Source organism: Falco rusticolus, unplaced genomic scaffold (genome assembly GCF_015220075.1).
Source record: "Falco rusticolus isolate bFalRus1 unplaced genomic scaffold, bFalRus1.pri scaffold_64_arrow_ctg1, whole genome shotgun sequence".
Classification (NCBI taxonomy): Eukaryota; Metazoa; Chordata; class Aves; order Falconiformes; family Falconidae; genus Falco; species Falco rusticolus.
In genome coordinates, this window is record NW_023618239.1 from 367 (window position 1) to 20961 (window position 20595).

Below are 20595 nucleotides of genomic sequence, written 5' to 3' on the forward strand. Positions count from 1 at the left end.
TCCTTGTAGCATATTGTGCTTCTCCCTTACTTCTTTACAGCTCCCTGTGAATTTTCCTAGCCATCCTCAGTTTGTGGGGTTGTCTCTTTGTCTTCCCATGTTCCTCCTTTTGCTCTTCAGGCCTGCTTTTATTCCCAGTAAGGCCACAGTATCTGTGGTCCCCTCTTGCTGGTCTGCCTACATGACTGTAGCACCGCAGCTTGACTGCCCCGCTCAAACCCAGCACGTTAAAGTGAATTTCTTCCTTCCGCCAGGATTAACACGTACTGTTTGGCCTTCAGATAACACATGCCCCTTCTAGGGGCATGTCTGCCTGGATGTGTACGGGCAGAAGCCAGCAGATTCTCTGGGCTTATTGAATACATGGGTGACTTGATTCAGATATTATACCGCCGTGCTGCTGGTGTCTTCCCTGCTTGGCCCTTCCTTCATCGCCCTGCTGCCTCTGGCCTCGAGCTGTTTTGCCCAGGCAGAAGGGATTAATGTTCACTCTTATGTGTTATGTGCATGTACCTCCAGAGCTAAAAGTGCTTTGCGAAGGTGGTATCACCAGGTCTCTTCTCCTCCTGTTTCCACAAGCTGCAAGATCATACTTTCCTCTCTTTTCTGCAGGTTCCTGGGCTGGTGAAGGTCATCTTGGAGAGCTCACCTTATTTCAAGCTGATCAGCCACCATGCTGTGTGCCGCAAGGTACTGCCTGGCATGCTTGCGACTTTCCGCATCGTTTTCTCCCCTGATGAGAACAAGGTGAGACTGGAGGTCCCGAGAGATGTGTGCCTTCAGTGGGAGGTGAACCTGCGGGGCTGGGTTCAGAACAGGGCATCTGCTGTGGGTTTTGAGGCACTGTCCTGGTTTCGGTGGCATTGCACTGGATCTGCAGCTGGGGGAAACTTTTCCTGTGGTGAAGATGATGCTGTCATAGGCTGGAGGCTCTTCTATGCTTCAGACTGTGATTATCCTTCAGTGCTGGAACGTTTAATGCCATGTCTGTTGGCTTCAGGGATAAGAGTGCACTGTGTGGTGGGGTGGCCTCTCATGGTGTTGGTTTCTAGTATCTGACCATTGCTGCATAATTACGGGTTTGCTCTGATAATTATAAATACAAAAGCCTGTTTGCATAAATACAAACCTGTTGTTTGGAGGACCCAAAGCTGAGCCTGATCAGAGTGAGGACCACCACCTTTGAAAACTGGAGTCGCTTCTTGAATGCAGTATCGTGTTGGACGCAGTAGTGAGACGGCGGAACGTTCTGTCTGAAGCCGGCACTTTTCTTGCACACCGGTTATAGCCCATGCCGTGCTGCGAGGTTTGCTCTAGGCTGTGGTCAGGCAGCCTGCAGCTGGTCACATCCTGGCTGGCAGCACCATGCGATGCCACCGCAGCAGGGACTGACGAGCTGTGCGTTCCCTCCCTGTGCTTTCCTGGGCGTTTGCAGGGGAAGGTGCACGTGGGACAGTAGGGAAATGGCAGGGAGGGGTGCTGATAAGGTGTTTAGCCATCGCACCTCTCTACTCGATGTTAGGGGCTTAATTATGATGGAAAACGCTAGGGGAATGGCTAGATCCAGAGAGCTTTCCCCTTTCCCATCTGGCAACCAGTTCCCTGCCTCACCCTGGGCTGGAGCGAAGGTGATGCTTTTTCATACCCTCTGTGTTCCAGCCTTGCCGCTGTGCTGCCCCTGAGGATACTTGCCCACCTGTGCTCCAGCTGTGATTCTAGGGGAGAAGATGCGCTGTGCTCGTGGCAGGGAGCCAGCCTGGCCCAGACACGCTGAGCTCCAGATGTCTTTAACCAGCAGGAGGCTGGTGTGCTGCAGAGGACTGAGGCATCTGGAGCGCACACAGGAGTGAAGGGGCAGGTAGAATCTGCAGGCAGAGTGTTAGCCTGGAGCCTTTGGGCAGTCACGCTGGTGTGGCTGTGCCTGCGTGCATGGGGCTGTGGTTGCTGTGTCAGCTGGCACCTATTCCCTGCCCCGTGTGCCGTGCTTTTGCTCGGAGGTTGGAACGTCGGTGCTGTGGCCCTGGCAAGTCTGGCACTGTGCCGTGATGTGAAGGGGCGGCGGTGTTACCTGGAGGCTTGTTAACGCAAAAGGGTTTGGTACCTGGCATGGAAGGGAGGAAGCCCTGCAGGGGAACACAGACAGACAGGCTGACTCTTTGCACCAGCACTCTGCTGCCTCTTGGCACAGTTCTTTGCGTGACTTTGTGGGTGATGCAAGGTGAGGGGGTCGCTCTGAGCCAGCTGGTGTTTCTGCGCCAGGCCAGAGGTGCAGGCTCTCTTTGGGCACAGCTGTTCTCTCATCTTCCGTTTGCTGCTTAGACTGTAGTTGAACACCCTGTCCTATCCTCAAACAGCATGGCTGTAGCAAACTAGAGAGGAAATGCCCTGCGGTCCCTGGCTCCCGATGCTTGTGAAATGATCTGTTGCTTTGGGGAGGGACTGAGAAATGGTTTTACGTCATTCGTATGGAAGGTTAAAATGATGTTGGCCTAGGGCAGTTCTCCATACTGCCCAAGTGACATAAGAGCTTAACCTCACCGAGGTAGGCTTTGCAGGGGACACTGCTTCCTTTAAAATGTGATTTATTAGTATTAATGAGCATTCATTTTTGGGATGGAAGTAAATCGGTTCCCATGAAGGGCAAAGAGCTGCTCTTCAACTAGAGAGAAGCAGCAGAGCAACACATGAACATCACCCCAAATAGAAGTAGGGTGAGATAATTCCCAGGAGCGCTCATGTCCAGTACTTTGCCCCTTGTCTTGCCCTTGAACTGGTGAGTGTGTGGCATTAGGGAGCTGTGCCAGCGAGGTCCTCTGCACAGCTTCAGTGACACCGTGGTGGTTTCTGCTGAACTGGGTTTTGTGCTCCTTGCAGGGCATTGGGAGAGGGATGTGGGCTGCTTGGTGAGGAGCACATGGGGATTATACAGCAGAACCAGAATGTTGTACAAATCGGACTTTTTGTCTCATACTTGATGGAGTGTGAGTCAGCGAAGTGCCGGAGTGCTGTCGCTCAGCTAGAAATGCATCAGTAGCATGGTCAGGATGTGCAGAGCACCTTGAAAAGCCCTTAGCCAAGAGGCAGGCTTTGGGAGATGGTTCTGTAAAGCCACCTGTGTTGGGCTTGCAGTTGCTTGCCTGCAGAGTATCTGTGTGTTAGTTGTGGAAGGCTCAGGAGTGCTGCCTTTGAATAACCCCTACATCTCTGATACTGCATGATCCACAGGGACTGTGGATAACCCAGTGAAGTGGGGTCTGGGTCTTCCTGATGAGGAGCTGGTTTGTGTCATTCTCTTGCTTTGAATCTGTTCTTCCCTGGAGTAAGTCTGACTTCAGTGAAGTCACTCCTGATTGAAAGGAGTAAAATTGTGGCTAAGCCCTAAGTAATAGGGCCATGTGAGTTGTTAGTGGCTGAAATGCCACGTAGCCCTTTCTTGGAAAATGAGCAGTTTCCTACTGTCTCGCAGTCATTTGGGAATGTGCCACGTGGTTGGACTGTCAGAAAAGAAATAGCTGACGTGCCTCTTGGTTTATTGGCACTTGTGTTATAAATGAACTGCTAATTTTTCTGCTGGGCAACATTTCCAGTTTGTTACTCTTGCTGCTTCTGATTTGCACGTTTCTGTTTTATGGCTCCAGTTGTACAGCGTGGGTGTTCTCGTGCCAGCCCCTGTTCCCGTGTGTTCTTGCGTTATGGTCTGACGGCCTCTGCTGAACTGGAAACCATTGTGGCACTGACTGGCAGATAAACAACAGACAGAAATACTTCCATTTGTGTGTCCTTCAGGCTTATTAGTAGTTTATTGTAAAGGAAGAAGGAAGTAAGAAGCACATAAAAACATAGCAGAGCTTATTCTGTTTTGCCCTCTTGCAGGAGCGGTCTGGAAACTAGGACCACGCGTGGCAATCAGTTAGCTGAGGGGAATTTGCTCGAGCTTGTCTAGACAACAATTAACATGATGAGGCATGTTTGCAGAGCACAGGGGAGTGGGAGACGGATGGCGCCAGGGAAAGGTAACACCTTGCTGTTAATTGATGGCAGTTAACCACCAATCAGGGATTGCCTAGTGTGCAAGGCTTAGCTTCAAGAACCAATCTGTTTAAAACGCGCAGCTTCTGAAAGTGTTTATAAACTCGTGCTTCTGTACAATAAATTGACATTTGCTTGCATCAAGCTGCGTCCCGTCTCTTCATTCGCCGCAAATTGGTGACCCCGACGTGATGCGTTTAAGGATCTAACGTGAAGGGCTCTCGAATCGCCTATCTGAGCGACATGCAGCGAATCCCACAGAACTTTGAGTGATCTGCTGAAAGGAAGCAGGAGCCGGCCAGAAATCCCTCCGGAGTTGAGAGGTGAGCTGTGGGAAATCCGTAATGGGGAATCAGGCTTCGTCCCCAGAAAGAGACGTATATGGACTCATGAAGGGTCTTCTAGTCAGATCAGGGAGTCCGTGCCTCAGTCTCCTCAAATGGTGACCCCTGTGGTGGTGTTCCGAAGCCTTGGAAGAATAAGGACAAAAAAAAGACGGTTCGTGGAAGAGGGCTGCGTTCCGGAGGAGACGGCTTGGCTGAACGATCGTCTTGCTGTCTGGACCAGGCGGACAACCTAAACCCCGAGGATAACGCCTGTATGCATCGAGACAGGTGAGCAGCCAAGAAACTTTAGAGACTTTGAAAGAATGAAAGTGTGTACATACAGCAGCCAATTGTATGATGCTGCTGTGGAGGGGAGCTCCGTGTCGGGAATGCATTTAACATCTTGGTGGCAAATTCTGACTACTCTTTGCCAAGTGTGGACTAATTCTACTAATGGTGCTAAACCAGAGGAAGCTGTAAATTCCACCGACAGCGCGACTCTTCTCAAGACACCGTCAGTGATGGCGATTCTGTCCACACCTCCTCTGCCCCCAAAGCTTCTGTCACTGACTGCAGCGACCCTCACAACACAGGACCAAGCACGGGAACGGGACAACTCGGACAATGATTTTATTGACACCGATAAACCTTTTGATCCAGGTCCTATAGATCTGGAAAAGGAGCTAGACCTTTTCCCCACCCCCTCGTCTCTCCTGATGCATTGATTGTATTTTGGGGGAGGGTGAAAGGGGGTCTGAGGGATTGGTGGCAGGAATGCAAGTGGGAAACACTTAAGTGATGGGTTTTGGGAGTCGCTATGGCATGTTCAGTATTTTGTCAGACAAATCAACCTGCAGAGTGGCAGCCTGTGCAATACGAGGCTGTTAAAGGGTTAAGCAAAGCAGTGGGGGAAGGGAGGATTCATAATACATTTGCTATGTCCCTTCTTGAAGTGATGGCAGAGCCTTATACGCTCACACTGCATGATTGGAAGTCATTGCTTTGTATGGTACTAACTGATACAGTATATGATGTGGTTATCTGATTTTTGTGAGCTGTGTGTAGTGGCCTTGATTGAAAACCTTAATCAGGAATTGCTGTTAACTATGAGCAGTTGGCTGGAGCAAATAATTGTGCCGATTCTGTGACTCAGGCAAGGTATGCCAGGGACAACTGTTTGCAAATGAAGGAATGGCTATTAAGGCAGTCAGGATGCGGGAGTCTTGCCACAGTCTTGCAGGGTCCTAGAGAGTCACTAACTTTAATACTAACTTGATTGATTGGCTTCAGAATATTTTGCAACAAGTCGAACATCAGGAAGCTCAAGGGTTGCTTTTAAAACAACTAGCTGTGATAATGCCAATGAAAATTGTAAACGGGCAACTTTCACAATCGCAACCCCAACATGTGTCAAATGATTGTCACGCAGAACTCACAGCAGACTGTAATTCTCAGGCTGAGTTCTGGAATGCAGCATAACACATTTTCGCTTCTCTAATCTCTTCTGTAAGAATAGTACACGCTCTTAACTTGCTTAGTAAATTAGGCTGCTAGCTTGCTAAACAAAGTAATACTACAAATACTATTTTTTTTTTCTGGCTTATTAACAGATGTTGATTCTGTCCATCATATGTTGCTACAGAGCCGAGTTGCTATTGATTTTTATTATTAGCACAGGGACACAAGTGTGAAGACTTTGATAGGATGTGTTACATGAATCTGAGTGACCACTGTGAATTAATTTACAAAAGTATACAAAACTCAAAAGCCTTAAAACAAAGATCTGCAACAGAGCCGGGGGCGGGATGCCTTTGGTCTCTTCTCACGGCTGGGAAACTTTGGGCCATGACTCAAAAGTATTACAGGATTTATTATAATTATCTTTAACCACCTTATTGGTGTTTGCCTTATGTCTCCCATACCTTTTTTTCCTGTATTCAGTGTTTAGTTGATTGTAACATAAATCGGGTCATGGTCACCCAGCTACACACAACCTTTGCCTTGTCGCAATTAACAAGCAAAAAAGAGGATAGAGAATGTCTGAAGAGAGATATAGGAGAGGAAACTGGAGAATTATTTGACCTAACAAGAGATGAGAGAACAGCTGGGTATTGTGAAGGAGACTAGGAAAGATAAACATGGTTATCTAGTGTTTAATAGGTGTCTGCACGCTTGTAGAGATATACAGCTATGTAACTCCATGAATGATTCCTGCCCTGAGCCTGGTGGCGCATACAGCTGCGGTTTGTGTCCGGGCTCAGAGATGTAAATAGGGGCTTCTCTGTTATGGTGAAAGTGTTTCTCTTTGCATAAAAAAGAGAAGGAATGAAGGGAATGACCCCAGAGTTATTTTCAGAGAAGGCATGCGATGTTTCGAACTTTTTGACTGAACCAGTTCTTGTTTGGTGTGCCCTTCCACCTATGTATAATGTTAATCTAAAAGAAGCTGATATTGTTTACACTTTGTCGATAATTGTCTTTCTGTAGATGCTAATGTAGTAGGAGGCTATGATGGGAACGTGTCGCAGCAGTTCTTCTCTTATCCAGAGTAACAGCAGGGGAAGCATTAAAGAGTTAAATCACCTTGTTTGTTAGGCAGTTAAGAATGTGAGTCAAAATTGCCACTGCTTTTTGTTGTTGGTTCAAGGACATGGCTGTGAGGATTTTGATGGTATGTGCTGCGTGGATTTTAGGCGCCCCATTGCAGCAACATGTTATCAAAATCTGAGAAAATTTCAGCCTTTTTTGGCATCCATTCACTCAGTTGGCAGTATTGTTTGTTTGCTATTACCTTGGTTGCTGTCATGTTTGCAAGGGCCCTGCAGAACATGGCAAACCTGGTAACAGCTGTTCAAAAACGAAAAGGGGAAATTGTAAAACTGTACGGAACAAAGACAGTGGGTTATTTTGACATTGATAATATGTCTTAGTTGTTTTTTTATTTGTTCTATTACTTGTGCCATGTTTTTGCTTGGTTTCAGGGGTTCTTTTGTGCAACAGGAAGGGGGAGTTGCAGGAGCGGTCTGGAAACTAGGACCATGCGTGGCAATCAGTTAGCTGAGGGGAATGTGCTCGAGCTTGTCTAGACAACAATTAACATGATGAGGCATGTTTGCAGAGCACAGGGGAATGTGCTCGAGCTTGTCTAGACAACAATCAACATGATGGGGCACGTTTACAGAGCACAGGGGAGTGGGGGACGGATGGCGCCAAGGAAAGGTAACAGCTTGCTGTTAATTGATGGCAGTTAACCACCAATCAGGGATTGCCTAGGATGCAATGCTTAGCTTCAGGAACCAATCTGTTTAAAACGCGCAGCTTCTGAAAGTGTATAAAAACGTGTGCTTCTGTACAATAAATTGACATTTGCTTGCATCAAGCTGCGTCCCGTCTCTTCATTCGCCACACCCTCTTGCTCTTTTCACTGTAGCTATACATTATTTTCCGGCAATGCCAGCTCAGTCTGTGAGGTTTGTGAAATTCATTACTGGTGCTCGGTGGAGACTGAATTAATGCACATTGATTACTCTGAAATATGACAGGACAGTGAGTTATTGCATGACTGAAATGAAGTCCTTTAAAATTCAGCCCAGCCCTGTTAGATGTTTTGTTGTGCACAGAAGCTATTCCAAGAATACTTTTAAGATGACTCCTGTGAGGAGGAAAGGGGCAGAAGACCAAGGCAAATGGCAGCGGCGCCACAGGAACCTGAAGCCAAGTGACTCATTTCAAAGACTCCTGCGAACCGGCGGCTGAGGGGGGCAGGCGCAGGGGCACCCCCTCTGCTGCGAACGGATCTTCATCCTCTGGTCTCTCCTCTGTTGTCACGGCCCTTATTTTCCAGCCTTTCTGATATCAGGGTTTCAGCGGGAGCTTTCCCTGCTTGGCTTGCCGTGTTACCTCATGCTACAAGGATCTTTTCTGTGCAAGTTGGCTGCTGCAAGGAATTCAGTGAAGCATTTGGGATAGGTTATGCAGGGAAACTGACATCTGAGTTTGGTGTTGTGGGCAGCTAAGGTTGATATCGCTGTGGCAGTATTACCGTTAGCCCCTGAGTTTGCAGAGAGCCTGAAACAACATCAGAGATGAGCAGCTGCTTCAGTTCCAGTGGGTGCCAGTGGCGATACCTGGAAGGCCAGAGCTTGCAACTTACTGCTTGTCAAAGGGGTGTGAGAGAAGGGGAACCATCGTACAACTGTCTGTGTCATCCTTGCAATGGAGAGGGGAGTTGTATGAAGGGTGAAGTCACGTTTTCATGAAAATCTGTAGCCTGAAGCTGTGTCTAAACACAACAAACTTTAGACCATAGATGGGTTGCAGCCCCTCTGTCATCCAGGCATGTTTATTTAGAAACGTGGTCTTAAACAGTCTGCTAAGGGTTTGTAGTTGTGAAGCAGAACAAGATTTTGAACTGGTCTCAACAGTTGCCCAGGCTGTAGGCAAGTGTGTAGCAGAGTTAGTGTCCCGGTAGCACGAGGCAGTGCTGCAGTGGAGACTTTGCAACCCGTTGCCCCCAAGGGAGGGCAATTCAGCTTTCAAAAGCTTAAGGGACCATGGGTCCACAGCGACACAAACAGCCAGCTTCTGCCTAGCACCCCTCCTGCCTTGGGTTTCCCCCTGTTTGGGCTGACGCTGCATTCAGCCTGGTGCAAGGTCCCACTTTGGTGGGGTGGTAGAGCGTGGCTGAAGGGTCAGCCCGCTCTGAAGTGCTGAGTCAAGCCTTGCACGGGATGCCATGTCCCACGGTGTCCCTGGAGAGGGGGCTTGGAGCATAATGTGCATCTGCATGAATGGCGAGAGGCGGCTTTCTCTCCCAAGGTCGTGGTTGTCTCTGTGAAACCAAATCCTTGCTGCTTTAGCCTTGCCCTCAGGTCCCTGGAGAAATCCCTTGTGCATTGCTGTGCAGGTGGTCCCGGTGCCCCTCACCAGCAAGGGAGCTGGGAAGGCTGCCTGTGCTTGCTTTTGGGGGGGGATTTATTTCTTGGGCTTTTAATTACACTGCTGTCATCCATTTGCTCCTTAGCAATGACGACGACTTGACAATTACCTCCTTTTACTTCCCTCAAATACCTCCAGTTGTTGAAGTTCCTTTTTTTTTTTTTTATCTCCCTGCTGATTTGAACTTGCATCCTCCTCTGTCTACCTGGCATCTGGAAGAGAGAGATAAGTAAATATGGCATGCCAAGACTGACTAAGGCAGGTAGCTTTCAATTGGATTTGCCTTTGTTACAGTAGTGTGGCCGAAATAACAACAACAGCAAAAGCAAATGGCACTCTCCATTTGCTAATGCAGTTTCTGAGCATCTGAACAGTCTGGGAGGTGAAGTACCCAGGAGATAATGGGTGCTTTAAAGTCATATGGGCTGCCCATAGCTTTTATTTTAGAGGGCTTGGGCTGCAAGATTGAGTACAAACTTGCTAATTCAGAAAGACTTGCTGAAGATGAAACCCTTGCCTGGAATATGATGTTAAATCCTGCAGGTTGCTTGCTGCAGTTCCCTTCCTATATTTACCTTCCAAAATAGGAAAAGCAAAAGCCCTTCTGCAGTTTCTAGGGTGAATATTTGAGATGTCTAGAAAAGGGAGATTATTCTGTTTTTGTCTTGGATGGGCAGCATCTGTAAATGACAAGCTTAACCCCAGCTGAGGCAGTGGTAGGCGAGGTGCTGGGTGGTGGGTGAGGGCGCTGGCTGTCAGCGCTTGCGTTAGAGCAATAGGTACGTGTCTGGGCCTGGCTGGCTGCCTTAGGGCCCTTCCAGGAGGGGATGGGGACGGGAGCAGAAATCCCAGCTGTGGGGAGTCTGGATCGGTTTCTGCTGAAGGGAGTTTGCTGCTGTATGCAAGTTCCTAAATCATTAAAATCCTAAAGCGCTTGCTGCTTCAACAGTGATAGAAAATATCAAATTAATTAAAAGCACTGAGAAAAAATCAGGGCAGCAGTGAGTGACGAGAAGCAGAGTTTTATCAGCTCATCCATAAGAGCGCTGCTGGGGGTAATGGCTCCTGGCCCTATGGCAGCAGATTTACCACTGATTTCAGTGGGGGCAAGGTGATACTTGCAGCGCAGCGGTGCCACGCCATCCATCTGGAGTCTGATCTGCTCATCCCTACAGTAAAATGCTTTTGGTAATTTGATTTGCCTTCCTGCTGCTAAACGCCAGGCAGCCGGGGCGCAGGGGGGATTGCCTGGCTCTGTTCTGAAGGAGCCAGTGGCTGGGACTGCACAGCCGGCTTTGCTCTGGTGGGGTGTCTGAGTGTCCCCCGTGTGCAGCTCCCGATGCCGCCTGCCTGGGGTGGGTGTGCTAACCAGGCACGCCGTCACTTACTCCTCTAGAACAGACCTTACGGAGGGGTTCGATTAAGGCATCAGCCAGAGCTGTCTCCTGTGTCCCCTGGGGCTGGGTGAGATGTAAAGGGAAACTGAGATTAGGCAGAGGAAGAACTAACACCCTTGAATTGCTAGTGCAGAGCTGGCGTAGGCTGCTGAGGGCAGGGGTGGAACTGTTAGCGCTTTTAGGTACTTGTGAAACCTCTCGCAAAAACAGTTTGGGTCTGGAGCTGAGCCAGCTCTGGTGTGGGGAGATGGATCAGGTGGCTTTTGAAGGGTGCGTGTCCCCAGCCTTGGCCCTATAACGCTGTGAGAAGGGGCAGGAAATACAGCCGTACCCTGCACTGCCCTGACGCTGCCGCAATTACCGTGTCCAGCTTGTGAAGTATTTCACCGAAGACTGACCGTTGACTATGCATGTGGTGAAGTCCTTTTGAAAGTGTACCTGAGCATCCCCTGCCAAGCTTCAACGAGGTCGCCGCGTTGCTGGCACTGGAGTTAGTGCTGTGGCACAGCTGGGTTCTCAGTGGTGCTTCCAATAGTCTGCAGTGGCGATCGAAGCAGGTTGCGTTAGTGCTGTGATCCCTTGCATGAAGAGACTGTTCTGGTGTCTCGGAATCAAAGCATCAGATAATTGTGGTGCTGCCAGCTTGCTGCAAAAGCAGGTGAATCAATGGGGTTGTTTCTCCTTTGCAAGTTAACGACCCTGTGCAAGTCATGCTACTGGAATGAAAGCTCATGAAGGTAAAAAGTACTGTTGCGTTACTGAATGATACTGCTACAGTCATAGAAAACAGCAGTTTTCCTTCTGCCGTGGGGAAAGTACTAAAAGCATTGTGCTGAGATTGTTTCTTTCCCTGCAGGATTATTTCCACGAGCTCATCTGCATCACAGAAAGGGGAGAAGTTTGTTGTGCCTCTCCGAGCTATAGGTGCCCGAGCTATCCTGGACTTCCCCGACCAGGTGAACTTCTCAGCCTGTCCAGTCAAGTACAGCACCCAGAAAACACTGCTGGTTCGCAACATCGGTAACGGGGCGGCCCGCTACTGCATCAGCACTCAGAGGTAGGGAGCTCATCTCTTTTTGTGCAAAACACTGTTGTGTGATAATACAGTTGGTAAACAGCGACAAAAAAGGAGCCAGAGCATGTGAGCTGCTGTACTGCTGCCGTGGCTGGAGATGGGCAGGGCACGTGGGTTTTGCTGTTGATTATAGTGTTTGAAGCATGGCGCAACCTCTGCTAAAACTCTGCAAGCTGCAGAGTGGAGTTTTATAGTGCAACGGTGTCTTCAGTGCACAGTCGTGCAAGACTGATTCTGTTAGACTGAAAGAGCAATTGTAAGAAGGCAGCTGGACTGCCCTCGGGCTGTGTAAGATCCTGCGTGGCAGACGACAGCTCTAGGAGCTCAGTTCCTGCAGACCAAGGGCAGTGTTAAGAAATGGGCAAGCTCTGAGCTGGTGGAAGAGACATTTAAGAATTTATCATCAGCTTTACCAGCAGTTTGTCTATAGTAGCAAGTGCAATCAGAGATGATAGATCAAAGCAATTGGTATTGAGACCCTGACAAAAACCCTGTGGGGTCCAGAACCTGGTTTTCCAGTAGGTTTGATCTGGTCCCTGGGATCCACTATTCTTCATTAGAATGAGCTCTTAAGTGGAGATGAGCTGGCAGCGGCTTCAAACCTGCACTTTAGCCCCAAAGCAGAATGCCAATGGGCGCACAGGCAAAAGATGCAGCAAATACCTGGTGCGTGGGTTGGGAGCCTTTTCTAGAGCTTTGTCTCTCTCAGATCTCCTGGAAAGTGCTCTAGCATGCTGTAGTAGCTACCAGCAACCTCCTTGATCTTCAGTACCTTCTGAAATGGTTATGTGGCCCTGTTGGCCAAATATACCCATTCCCTGGGAGGCCACAAGCACGTGGTATTTGGGCAGTCTCCTGGTCAAGTGCCTGATGTGTGCTGTGTCGTGGACAGCCTGTACTGTTCCTCTTGGTCTGAGAAGACAGTCACTGGTTTTCCAGTTTGCTGAACTGGAGAGGATAATGCGTTTTGGAAACTGCACCTGCAAGGAAACCACTTCAGCTGGCTGGTAGTTAGCTCCGAGTTGCTTGGTCCCAGAGGTTTTGGTGCAGGAGCTGAGGTCCAGAATGCAGCAAAGACGTGCCGTCTGCCTTAGTGCACCTGAGTTGCTTCAGTTTCTTCCCCAGGAAAACAGGGGTCAAGAGAAGGCTCTTTGCTCTTTCTCCTGGGAAATGTGAAGGTCCAAGAGGCTTCTACCAAAGCCTGGCAAGGCTGTTGAAGCAGGCTTCCAGGATGCTATTCAAGCAGGCTGCTTCTTTTCACTGTGGAAATACGTAGGCAGGAACTTGTAAATCCCTGTACAGCTTCCCTCTGGGATTTCCAGATCTAGTCGTCACCACCAAAACAAGTACCCAGTCGTGTCTAGCATCTCTTGGCAATGTCCTTGCCAACTGTTCTGTTGAGTGATACAGCGTGTGTTGAATCCTGCTTGATACGGATTTTATGCTGAACTTCAGCAATTGAATGTTTCAGTCCTGATTTGCAACAAAGGGATGGGAAGCGTTACGAAAGCTTTATTTCAAACTACACAAGAAAGTACAATTCTGAATAACTGGATTGCGTGTGTGCAGAGATCAAAAGCTGGTAAGATTTCCCATGTCAGCCAAAGGCATCAGTCATCTCTTCCATTTCGTTATGAACTTTTGAAAGCCAGTTTGAAATTTCAAACTGATGATCTTTGAATATAAGCAGCGTTTTATTCTAATTAGGTCGCCCCCACTTTCATTCAGATTTCTTTTTTAAATACTCTGAGGTTCCTGTCTTTCTGCTCTTTTATTTTTTTTTTGCTTTAAGTGTTCAGCGAAATGTCATAATGAATTCCTCATTGGGAACTTTCTTAAAGGTTGAGTTCCTCTAATGCCTGTCTGTCTACCATCTGCCTATATATATGCACAGATGTATAGGAAATAATATGAGAAATTTGGGGAACATGTGAAATGGAATTGGGCTGCTGGAGAAGATAAAATCCTAGAATAACTTTGGAAGAGACCTCTGGAGATCATGTGAGCAAACACAGTGCTCAAAGCAAGACCAGTGTCAAAGTTTGATCAGGTGTGCACTCAACACGAAAAGTAAGACCAAGTGATACCAGCCTTCGTCTTTCCTTCTCAAGGCTGTGCAAAGCCATTTATCCCAGCATCTCCCTGTATGTGCTGTGCTCCAGCCCCTAAGCTCCTCTTCTGTAGAAAGGCTTTCGTGCCCACCAGCCTGTACTGCCAGGGATTCTTCCATCCCAAATACAGGTTTTTGCATTTTCCATCCCTCGGCTGCATGCGGTTCTGCTGTGTCCCCTGAATAGCAGCCCAGCCCTCCAGTATCTCGACTGTACTCCCCCAAGCTTGTATCCTCCACTCAAAATCCGAGTGCTCCCCACTCTTGACCAGGTCACCACGTCCCCTTGCAGCCTGGGAGCAGAACAACCACGTTCTCCCTGTGCGATGAGGCCATGGTGTGCCAGGAGTGGTTTCTCCAGCCAGTGCTGGGGACTGCACTGGGTGACAGTGGGTTCCCTGCTGCTTGTGCTGTGAGAAGTTGCTCAGGTGCCTGCCCCGAGGTCCCAGGTGAGCTCAGTGGCTCCAGCAACCCCAGCAGAAAAGAAGTGGCCTCCCAGCTGGCGTGACAAGTAGGCTGGAGAGTCAGAGCAGTACTAGTGTAAATATAGAAAGTCTCTTCCTGTCGTTCTCATTGTTAAGGCTGGATAACGAGTTTCTTCTCCATGGCATTCAGGGAGATAAATGTCATTCCAGTACGTTTCAGTTGAAAATGGCGTCTGGAAGCAGATCTCAGCGCAGCACTGCCTTTTCCTGACGTTACAGACCTTGTGCTACGCTGTGCTATGGCGCCAGAGAGGATCCGTCTGAGAAGATACATTAAGGAATGGCCCATCAGGCTCTGAAAGCTCAGGAAATGATGCTACAAGGTGCAGTGCTAGGAGCCCCCTGTAGTACCCATATACGACATCGAGGTGTGGGATTGGAGAGTTACCACAGGATGTACAAGGACAGGACAACAGATGCCAGAACAGATCCCTATGAAATTGCTTACTAGTCTGGTGTTGCTCCCTTTCTGCAGGGCAGTAACGGGCAAGATCTCAGCAGGTTCTGGCGGGAAGGTCTCCCTCAGGCTGGTGTGGCTAGAGGAGTTTATACAAGCTGGGGATTGCAAGGCACCGCTGGGAGATCTGGACCTGTGACAGTTTAGATGTTGTACAACAAAGCAAACGTACAAATGGACATAGTTAAAAAGGATGTCAGAAAAGAAGCTGTTAAAAAACCTCCAAACCTTATGTTTCCTGTTTTTTCAGGAGCAGTAGTGATTCACTAACAGGGTAGATCTAACAGGACAAGAATTATCCTAAAGAACAGCTCACAATTAATGGAGAGAAGGCCAGAGTTTAGCCTGCCAGCTTCATCTCTTGGCAGTGGCTTTCATGTGGCTATTAGTGTGTCAGGGACGTTTCCTTAGCATCTCTTATCTGTAGGCTGCAGGGAACAGCTTAGTGATGTGGACTGAAATTCAGAGTTCAGGTTAAGCATGGACCTTGCATCCCTCTGGGTCTTGGAGAACCAGGTCTACGTGAGGGGTACCAAGCTCCTGCGACAGCAGTAACAAAGTTGTCCCGTGGGTACAGCGTGGGGTGGGAGGCAGGAGGTGCGGTGTCTGACTTGTGCTCTGTTTCTCAGTCCTGAGAATGAGTCCTGACCTTGGTGGGATCCTCTTCTTCTGATAATTTGAAGATGGGAAGATACCTTCTTTCTCGGGCATCCCCTGAAGTCATCCTCAGGAGTGTTATGCCCATCCCAGCTATCTGAGGGCAGGGGTATGCAGACAAGGGGATGGGATGGGAGGTGGTGCTGAAGTGTGGCCCTTAACCAGCAGCTTTTCTGTTCTGGCCATGTTTCGGGGGGGGGAGGAAAAAAAAAAAAAAAAGTTGGGGGAATTTTTCTGTGCCTTTCCTCCAGCAGGCAGTGATGCTAGCCAAGCACCAGCAGAGCCCTGCCCAGTATAACCAGGCACAACCCCCAGTGCAGGTGCAGGGCCATGTAGAACAATCCAGTTCTGAGGCTGGCAGGGCCTTGGCTTTCCTCCTCCCTCCCAGGTGTCTCAGGTCCAGCACGTGAACATTGCAGGCCCAGTGCTTCCCCATTAGTCACTGCCAATGTTCTTGCTGTTGTCAGGGGAGCAGGTCAGGCCCCTAATTGCAGCAATATCTCCTTAATGAGCAGGAACTCCAGCAATGTCATCAGCTGTCACTACTTCCATGAATGAAGCTCAGCTCGTGCATGGCTCCAGATTTTCTCATTATTTTTGTGTGCTGCATTCCCTAATCACTGGGAAACTCTCTGGAAGGTGTTTTTGAGGTGACAAATTGACCACCAGCAAAGCACTAAAGCCAGTAACTTTTGCTTTCTAAGTGGGGCTGTACAGGAGCCACAAAGCCCAGCTGCTGTTGTGCAGGAGCATGTTGCATCTGACTTTTCCCTGAGCGTTAAAGAACTGAATTATGTGTCTGTCAGCCGAGAGCTGTTTACCTGGCCACAAATCATAATTGCTCGTGTTAAATCTAAAGTACACCAACACGTTTTCATAATTATTTCCAACACATTGCACAGAATTCCTCCAGCGGGCCAAGCAAAGTTACCAAGCTTGGATTACAACCCGGAGCCCCAGATTGCATTGCTTGTGAATACACCGAAAAGCTCCTGTTAAACTTGCCTCGATACGCTCCTGCTGATGGTGCTTCATTTAGCCAGAGATCTAATTGTTCAGGTTGTAAATGGGTACTCCTTTTGTGTCTTGTTCCCTTGTTATTGTATCACTCTAATGTGCCTTTGCACTCGTAGAGATTTTTCTTTGCTTAGAGCAGCTTTCACTGAAACACTGTTAAAATGTGCCCTTTCTTAGGCAAAACCAGGATGCTTTCAAGGTAAAAAAAAAAAAAAAAAGAGTTGAATTCTGCAAATTAAACTCCAGTTATTCTCTGGTCTTCAAGAAGAAATTCTCTTCTCCCTGTCTGATTTCCAGGCTGCAATCTCACTGCCTTGACATTTGTATCTCTTGAGGTGTATAGGTGGCAGGAAAAGACGGATTCCTGAGGAAGTCTGTGTCAAGCTGTGCATGCAAATAACCCTCACCATCTCCGTGCTCTTCAAAAACCCTCCTCCGATCGTATTGCTAGCAGTCAGACTCTTGAGCCTTGCTGCAGAGAACTGGATGCAGGGTATGGGGGAGACGAGGTCGTTTTATAGCATAGGATGTTCTGAGGGCTGGAGCTCTTCAGGAGTCGAGTTGGTGGCTCAGTTTCTGATACTGTCTGTTCTCTTTTTCTTCTGCTGACTGTGGTTTGTTTGCTTCTTGCTTGCGCAGGTGAGCTGGAGTGAACGAGACAGCCACATAGTCCCCAAATGTCCCACAGTAATCCTGATGTGCCTCTCTGTGTTGCAGCCCTTTCTCTGTCGATCCCTCTGCTGGGACTCTTGGGATTGGTGATGCCGTGCAAGTAACAGTGGACTTCCACCCACAGAAGACTGGTGATTATTCCGGGTCCCTGACAGTACACTACGACACAGGTAAGTGCGGGACACTGCATGGTGCCCACGCTCTGCGTCCTTCAAAGCAGAAGACTGTTAAACTTGCTTTGCAGACTCCTCTAAACCCTTTTCTTTCTAAACCCTTTTCTTTCAAAACCTCTGCATGTTTTGGTGCTTCAAGTGAGCAGGTAAGGGGCAAAGGCTGAGTGTGCCCTTGTTCTGTGTGGCTGCGTGCTGGTCTCTCCCTGGGGGACGCTGGTGTCAGCCGGGAGCGTAAGTGTGTCTGTGTCCCCGGCTCCTCTCCAGGAGAGCAGCAGTAGGGGATGCTCAGCAAAGCGTGTAGAAGCAGGCAGTGCATGTGCTTTCTGCCTCGTGGGCCCTGGAGTTAGCATTTTTCTGTGCTAGAGGCTTTATTCTCATCTTTGTTTAATCACTTCTGATGGTTTTACCTTCCAAGCCTTTGTCCAGTTGCTTTGTGGGTTTGTAGCTATGAGCGTCTGTAGGCTCCCATGGCAGTACGTTCCAAAGGAAGGAATATTCCTTGGGAAAGTGCTGGTACTACACTTCTGTAATTTCTGACTAATACTATTTCAGGCCCTTGGGTTCCTGTTTTACGACAAATGGTGACAAATTTTTCCTCCTTCGGATTTTCCCAGGCCGTTTGTGCTCTTACAAACCTACCTATCTCTTGTGTGATTTCTAGGTTAAGGAATCCTGTTCAGTCTTCATATAGAAGCTGCTCTGTACTTTGGAGAAGGGCAGAAAGAATGATTACATTTCAAAGGCTTCAGCTTGGCTTTGAAGATCAAAACTATACCCATTATTTCGAGACCCACGTGGCCATGGGTTTAGACAGTGAGACCATGATAGTTTTCGTGGAGTTTATTTTGCAGTAGTTAGTTGTCTCGTAGAGCATGAGGTCATGTTTCCATGAACCGGAGTTGTGCATGCTCGAAGCACTGTGCATGTCTCCCAGTTCTTGGGTCCTGCTTCCTCTGCTTGCCAACGTATGCCGAGGATTCAGCGGAGGGGGAAGGCAAGCTTATAAAGCACGCCTGCCTCTGTAACGCTTCTGAACCTCGGTTATTTTTGTACGCTGAGTTGTCTGTTACAGAAAGCAGGCTGTCCAGTCACTGGAGACGTTGCTGTTTCTCGCAACATAACTCGTGTCTGGCCACGAATCCCTCCCACTCCTCCTCGGCTCCCTTAAGAGCAGAGAAGTCGAGGTTATACAGGCACGAAGGCTGAACTCTCCATGTGTGGAGATGAATGAATGGCTGCAGAGATCTGTTTGAAGGGTGAGTCGTTCTCCAACCTCCCTCCAAGAGAGGGGGGGCTCTTTTTGCCGGCACGACTGTGATACTGCCGCATTGTGTCTGGCTTAGGGTTTAAGGAGTCCATCCAGTAGGCAGCCAGCTCTCCCCTTGTGCTTTTGTGTGGCAGCCTTGGAAAGGCAGGTCCATCCCCTGGCTGCCTTGCTGTAACCCGTGCAGCGAGGGGAAGGCTCTGCCTCGGCAGAGGGATGCTCTCCAGGGATGGCCGGGTCGCTGCCCTTCTCAGCTGGGGCTGGCTCTGAGGCTTTAAACACGCTCCACAGAAGTGCCATTTCGATGGAGAATGTCTCGTGTTTGGGGTTTGCTTCTCACCTGGGAGGCCCTCACCTGCAACAGGCAGAGTAGGCTCGGTGCTCAAGTTTGTGCTTAGTTGACTCCTGGGAGTTGCTTGGTAGGAAGAATGAAGGTTTGGAAGCTCTGGCAGTGAGGGACGCTTTGGTGGGGGTCTCTTCTGGAGGGTGAAGTGCTGGCAGGTGCTCCAGCAAGACTCCAGGCGTTAATCGGCTGCTGTGCGCAGCCAGGGACTCTCTCCTCTTCAGCTCGGTCTGAGGCGGAAAGCAAAGGTGTGCTCGCTCGGGTTGTGGGACAGCTTGGGAATACTCGGTGTAGACTTGCACGCTCAGGCATAGGCACCGACAGGCTCCAGGCAGAAGAAATGGGCTTGCAGGGCTGTGATGGGCAGGTTGGTGTGGGCCGTGCCCCACCGGTCTCATTCTGACATATCTTCACAGACCCACAGCAAGTGAGGGCACTGCTGCTCCAACACGGTGAAGTTCTCATCTGCGTCCCATCCTGCCGTGGGCTGTCACTTTGCCTGTTTCTCTTCACCTCCCTCTTCTGCCTGCATGCCCCAGGCATCTTGTCATGTTGGCAACAAGGGATCAGGAGAGACACAACCCTGGTGGCGTGCTTGCAGGAGACTCTGGGCGAGCCGTGACCGAGGTGGGGCCTCCTCAGAGTCACCTGAATGACTTTGGATGCAGAATTCCCTGTGACCCAGGTGGGATGGCAACCCAAAGGCCACCTGGGCACACTGAAAACGTCTCCCTGTAGATAGTGTTGCCTTGGGGATAAATGTCTACAAGCCCACCCAGAAATAAGGTGCTTAAGGTGGTGCCCAGGACATCCTCATGCTGTACACCTGCAGCTCTTGGGGTGCAATAAATATATTGATCTGTGGAACTGCTCACACAGCTAAAAGCTGTGACACTTCTGTTCCCTGTGGTTTCCTCCGTTCCTTGTACTCCCATCAGCAAGGGCGATGAGCAATGTCTGCCTTTTGCTTTGTTCTAGGTGAAGATACGCACACAAGCCTTCATGGAGCCGCTGAAGATGTCAACATCAGGCTGGACAGAAACTCCTTGGCAGTTGGGAAGACCTACATCACGCTGTCAAATCACAGATGTGTGGTCATCCACAACCGGAGTAAAATCATAGCCCACTTCCAGTGGAAGGCTTTTCTTACTCAAGAGGAGGAGGATCAGGAGAAGCTGAGGTTCGTTGGAAAGATTCCTTTCAGTAAGACACACTGCCCAGGAGTGAAACTACCATACGGCCTCAGAGGGATGTTGGTGCTTTTTTGGATGGTGTAGGAGAAATAAAGCATCCACCGCATCCGGGTCTGTGTCCATGGGCTTCAGGGTAATGGAGCTCGGTGCTTCCCATTCTGGTTCCATCCATGTTCCAGCTGATGTTTTGGGGAGGAAAGGTTGATTGCAATGACTGCATTTCCTTGGAGAGCAAATTCCCATCTGTGGGAGCCCTAAATCAGGGAGGCCAGGTCCCTGGGCTCGCAGGGGGTCTGTGAGGCTGAGGAAAGTGTCGGCACTCCTTACCTGGGACGGCATTGAGCAGTAGCACCTAACAGCTGCAGGGAGCGTACCTGCTGTGATATTCACTGCAGTTTCTTCCCCTCCAGCTCTTGTAGGATGGCAACCTTCTTCAGCCTGCTTTTGCAGTAGTGCGCA

At 49.2% G+C, this 20595-nt stretch overlaps 1 protein-coding gene across 1 annotated transcript; it reads left to right on the plus strand.

The window, feature by feature from the left end:
- Nucleotides 1–616: 616 nt before the first annotated feature.
- On the plus strand, nt 617–20220 carry LOC119142161 (hydrocephalus-inducing protein homolog). Its single transcript, XM_037374874.1, has 4 exons — nt 617–747; nt 11547–11747; nt 17209–17333; nt 19922–20220. Exons 1-4 carry the CDS (start codon nt 674–676, stop codon nt 20218–20220), a joined length of 699 nt encoding a protein of 232 aa, XP_037230771.1. The 5' UTR covers nt 617–673.
- The last annotated feature ends 375 nt before the right edge of the window (nt 20221–20595 follow it).